The 6000-nt window shown below is 35.8% G+C and overlaps 1 protein-coding gene across 2 annotated transcripts in view; it reads left to right on the forward strand.

Moving 5' to 3' along the window:
* The window catches only part of MIGA1 (mitoguardin 1), a 106196-nt gene extending 102242 nt beyond the window's left edge, over positions 1–3954 (forward strand). For both annotated transcript variants that reach the window (XM_045477920.1, XM_045477921.1), the window contains one exon: positions 287–3954. In XM_045477920.1, coding sequence (XP_045333876.1) covers positions 287–505 — 219 coding nt within the window. In that variant the 3' untranslated portion in view covers positions 506–3954. The remainder of the gene's footprint in view (positions 1–286) is intronic.
* Positions 3955–6000: the final 2046 nt, after the last annotated feature.

The following is a 6000-nucleotide window of genomic DNA, read 5'->3' on the forward strand; positions in this document are numbered from 1 at the left end:
CAGGCATTTCCCATATTCCCATACATTATTTCTGTTTCATCATCATGTCGGCTCTGAGTGGTACAGAGAACAAGTAGTATTATCCCTTATTTTACAGAAAAAGAAAATGAGACCCAGGAAAGGTTTAAGCATTTGTACAAGGTCCCTTTTCCAGTGGATGTGGAACTAGCACGGGGAGTCAGGCCTTCTGACTACTAATTCAATGCTTGTTACAATATTAGTAGCTATTTAGATTAATACACTTTTGGTCTGTTAAGTACCAATCTGTTTTGTGTTCATTTTCCAGAATCAAGTTCTTTTCTTTCTCAAAGACATTTTTGACTTCGAGAAGGTGCGCTATTCCAGTATAGAGACTTTGGCCGAAGACCTCATGCAGTTACTTATTCGCCGCACTGAACTCTTACTGGCCTATCTTGGGGCTGATGCACTGAGGCATACAAGTAGTTGTATAAGTAGTCATGGTCATGTTATGTCCAGTGGCCTGTTGGAAGCCAAAGTACAATAAGTACCATAAAAACCATACAACTTGAGTGTGCTATGAAATATTTAAGGTAACTATTGATTTTGTAACACACGTTATAAGGAATTGGGGGATATGGACTCAGGGAGAGAAAAGAAAATCTAGGAAAAAACGAGTGATCCTACTATATTTACACAGAAGTTCTGTCATTGAATCCCTGTGTACTGTACCCAAAATGATGTTTTCTAGTCTTTAGGTAATAATTTAAGTGTGGTGAAATGTTGTATATTTTACAGAAAAACTGCTTGAATTGAAACCAGTACTTGGGAGTTAATTGATCTGTCGTCTTGAAGCTGTCTGCAATGTCCAGTATCATTTTCAAAAGCTCTGTTTTTATGCTTTGCACCTTGAAAATATACACTTTAGCCAAGACCTTTGTGGCCCACATATGTAAGAATATATTACTCCTTGTGTCAACAAGTTTAACTTTGCCTGAAAATGTATTTTTCATTGTAAAGTTATTCATTGTTTAATCAAGTTTGGGCAGTAGTGGTGTTTAATATGTACTGCTTACATTATTGCTTGTGCATTCGCTTATGTTTGAATCAAAGAAATTGTCATGGCTATCTTATAAAACACTTAAATGAATTGACACTGAGAAGTTTACATTAGATTTACTGCAGTTTCCAAAATATATTATTGTTGGGCCTATAAGTTAGAATAGAGACTGAAGAAATTTCTTTTATCTTTTTATAGATTAGAGCATTTTCCTTTGAATGAATATTGATTAAAAAGATAACATTTATTAACTGTGAGAGGTAATTAAGATTTTTTGTGTGTGTAGTTTTGAGACTATCTCCCAGTGAATATCTGAAGGTATTAACCTGGATACAGTAAAATAATTTCTCCTTTCTCCTTCTACATAATGTAGCACGCTGGGGGTTTGTCATATTATGCCCCTATTTTTAAAATATTCATACTTTGAATCTTAGTGAGGTCTTAAAGGTTTTTTTCCCCCTGAGTTGAACAAAATATTTTTTAATGGCATGGAAGTATATTTCATGTCCTTTATGATAAATATATGAACAAATGGCTTGTTCATATGAGGGGTTCTTCAGGGTATATTAGATACATTCAGAGCTGTATTAATTTTGTGTCTAAATCATATACCACTTGTTTAAAGTGGCTCACTCAGCAAATCAATGGATTGGGATTCATTGATATGCTCCTGAGATGGGCTTTATTTATTTTAGGAGTGAGTTACCCAGAAAGATCTAAAGTATATTTTTTAAAAATGAATTTTTGGATTAAAGTGCCTAGTTTCTGATTAATGAGTAGAAAATGAAAAGTGAGGAGGGAAGCATAATCTTTTAAGGTTTTAAATTTACATATGTGCCATATTTATGTACTATTGGTTACGAAATATGAGTTTCAGAATCTTTATGCTGTTTTCATGTTACTGTGTTCCATAATATGTGGGTTAGAGCATTAAACAGTATGAAATATTGCTCTGATATTCAGCTCCTGACCTTTCTTACATATATTCGTAATTTAACAACTGGCTATTCATAACTTTTATTATTGATGGAGGAATATCATTAGAAGTATCAAAACTAAAAATTCCATTATGTGTTGTTTTATTTTTTAATTCATCTCTTGTATTTTTAGTTTCTTGTTGAGGTACCCCTGGCCTCGAATGATTCACACGTGTATACACACACACACACACACACACACACACACACACTCCCATCATTGTGTAGACGGGACAATTATTGCTTATATTAATCTTCCTGTTTGCGGGGGGGGGAGAGGGAGGCTAAATGTTCTAAGCTGTGATTTTACAAACAAAGCTAGAAGTAAACTTAATTACTTTGTTAGTTGAGGAAGATATTATTTTAAACCTATTTTGAAGAATTGCACTATTTAATAATGCTGCTATTACATAAGATGACTCTGGGGAATTTATTTCATCAGATAAGATGAATAGCTTTCCAGAAGGTGTTTTATCTTCTCTTTTACTTTTCACCTTAAAAAAAAAAAAAAAAAAAAAAAGCCACCCATATTCAAGAGGTTGGTTTCTCAAAATCAGTGAGTTTGATTAGTTTCTTGTCAGTTGTGTAGCTACTATTTTAGCAAAATGCTTCTTTGTGGCCTTTGATGAAAGAGACAAGAGTGACCAAGTAGAACTTCAGGGTAGTAAGTATAGGAAAAACCTCTCTATTGTAAGGGAAGAAACTTGAACTTTTTAAAAGAAACATCTCTCAAAAACAGTTTCTGACCACAGAAGAGTGCTTAACACATATGTACCAGTTTCAGTTTGCCTTGATATTGGGGTAAACAGCTAAAACAATGTTGTAATAATAAAAAAGGATTAAACTAGTCTAGAGCCTCTTAGGAAGGAACCCTGTTTGACACTTAACATTGCCATCATGAGTCCTACTAACATCCACTCCCCTGTGTATGTGATAAGAGGGCCTTGAAATCATCCTGAGAAAATGGCTTTTTCTTCCTGTTTTCTGGAAGAAAAAAGATCAGTCAGTGTTCAGGTGATTTATATTTGCTAACTTTTTTTCTATTTTGGTTTCTCTATGTTTTTGTTCAACTAAGTCTAGTTACTTCTTCTCGAAGGCTTATAATACATTTATTAAATATCAAACTGACATTACTTTTTTATTTAAAAGAAGCCAAGTTTTTCATCCTGTTACAGTCAGCTTCAAAAAACTTTCTCTCAGAAAAAAGTACTGTTTATTTGCATCCCTTTATTTTGATTCTATTGTTAAATTATCTGACTTTATAAAAAAATATTTACAAACTTTATCTTGCCTTAAGATGTAACATGTTCACACCTGAAACTAATGCAACATTGTGTGTCAACTATGTTTCAATTAAAAAAAAAAAGAGGTCACGTTTTCTACTTAAATGATTACCTAAAGAGTGATTATTTGCATCACAAAAGAATTAGTTTATTATCCTTTTAAACATTGAAATAGGAATGCCAAAGTAACATTTAATATACTTCTCTGTGACCTTTCATAATCAGAAATGTTTAATTATGTTCATGACATAATTTGCTTTTATTTTAATATGAACACATATAGGAAATTATTTTGAGTATATCTTTCAAAGTAATTATAAGAATGAGGCTGAATTCAAATCTTTTGTTTTTTGCTTGGATTAATCATATTTAGAAATTTCTCTGGGACTCAAGAATTTATATAACCTATGATTAATGGAAATAGGGGCATTCTTTCTTTGTTCCTAATGATTCTATTGTGTTATTGTTTTGCTTAGTTTGAGAACAACCATGAATTATCTTTACTTGGCTGATATTAGTAAATGTGTCTATTTCCTAAATGTAAGGACTGTACTTACTAATTTATGTAAAAGTGAAACACTACTGTAGCAGAAAAAAATTGTACCGGCTCTTTAGCCAAAATAACCTCTGTAACATGGATGTATTTCTACTACTGCCAAATAAAAAACTGACGGTACATCTTACTGAGGTATCGACTATTTTATACAATGCTTATATACTTTTGCAAGATCATACTTGTCTCATCAGACCCTGACATATAGGAACTTTCAGTCTCGGCAAGATCACATTCACAGGCACAGGGAACACAGACACTGCAGAACTGTTGGAATCAAGTGCCAAAGTAGATGTTTTCTTTATGGACTGAGTGGGAGAAAAGACAGTTTTCTGATGAGTGAAGCCAAAGTACTTGTGTTGGGATTTGTTGTTGTTGTTATTGTTGTTTGAGAGAGCATGCGTGCAATTGGGGGGAGGGGCAGAGAGAGAATCTTAAGCAGGCTCAACGCCCAGCAAGAGTTCAATATGGGATCATGACTCAAGCAGAAATCAGGAGTTGGATGCTTAACTTACTGAGCCACCCAGGTGCCCCACAAGTACTTGTGTTTCAGTTAACAAAGTGTTTTGATTGGCAATCCTGTCAAACAATATAAATTTATCTGAATGATGTTTGTGCATCTGTCTCTATTCAGACATCCCATTTCCCACCACTTCCTCATCAGAGTTCAGATACAGTCAGTCAAGGAGGGGGTTGTTGCCTGGACACCGCTGGAAGCACCAGGCAGCAAAGAACGGTTTATCTGGACATAAACAGCACCTGCCATACAAGTGCGAGGTCACTCTCTTCCCAGCGAGGAAATGGGGCTGGGATCTGAGGCAGCATCTCTGTCTCCGCTTCTGTTTTCTTTGTCATCCGGCACCCTCCTTGCCATCCTCAATCCCGCTGCCTGAATTTACGTTTTGTATTTTAAACATCACTGAATTTGGGGGCATCTGGCTGGCTCAGTTTGAAGGGCACGCAATTCTTGATCTCAGGGCCGTGAGTTCAAGCCCCACCCTGGGTGTAGAGATTACATAAGTAAACAAAAATAAAAAATTTAAACATCTCTGAAATTTTAGGTTTGTTTAGAATACGTCTGTGCAAGCATGTCAGTGTCTTGTTACGTTATTTGTAGGGCTTTGCTGGAAATCTTTCTTAACTCATTTGGTTTACCCACTGTCTTCCCTACTGTTCTTATGCTACTTTTGACTTTTATTACAAAGTGTTTCTTTTTATACTCTGTATTCTGTAGTACTTTATCCTGCCACGTCTTCTCCTTTAATCTCTCCCTCTCCTCATGCTGCTATCTTTGATCAGGCTGCACAGCTTTCTTGTCTGCTGAGGTGGTGTTGTTTTTTACCCCTGCCTCTGAACAGTGAAAACCTTTAAGTAACCTTCATCATTTGGGCAGGGAAGGACTGAATTCCAATATAGAAGAAAAAAGCAAACCTTCTTTGACACCTTATTCTTTGCTTAAAAGCATAGCAAAGTAACTGGTACATCAAATATCACCTCAACGTTTTGCTTTTAACTGTCTCTTATGTGTGTCACAAAAGCCTTTTCACAAAGTACATTTATATATAGGAGATTATAGAACTTTTATGATTTGCTATGTTTGAAGTAATACCATAATACTTGACTATAGAGGAGCACTTTGACATTTGCAAGCACTTGAAATATGTGACTTCCAGAACTTTGTTGATTTTTTAAAAATTTATTTATTTAACAGCACTGTGAGAAAATAGGCCCACAGACTTTAAAAAGGACTGGATCCTTGGGGCGCCTGGGTGGCGCAGTCGGTTAAGCGTCCGACTTCAGCCAGGTCACGATCTCGCGGTCCGTGAGTTCGAGCCCCGCGTCGGGCTCTGGGCTGATGCCTCAGAGCCTGGAGCCTGTTTCCGATTCTGTGTCTCCCTCTCTCTCTGCCCCTCCCCCGTTCATGCTCTGTCTCTCTCTGTCCCCAGAATAAATAAACGTTGAAAAAAAAAAAAAATTTAAAAAAAAAAAAAAAAAAAAAAAAAAAGGACTGGATCCTTAATGTGGTTAGGAGATGGCTAATTTAAATTTTTTTTTTCAACGTTTATTTATTTTTGGGACAGAGAGAGACAGAGCATGAACGGGGGAGGGGCAGAGAGAGAGGGAGACACAGAATCAGAAACAGGCTCCAGGCTCTGAGCCATCAGCCCA

The sequence above is a fragment of the Leopardus geoffroyi genome, chromosome C1 (assembly GCF_018350155.1).
Source record: "Leopardus geoffroyi isolate Oge1 chromosome C1, O.geoffroyi_Oge1_pat1.0, whole genome shotgun sequence".
Taxonomy (NCBI): Eukaryota; Metazoa; Chordata; class Mammalia; order Carnivora; family Felidae; genus Leopardus; species Leopardus geoffroyi.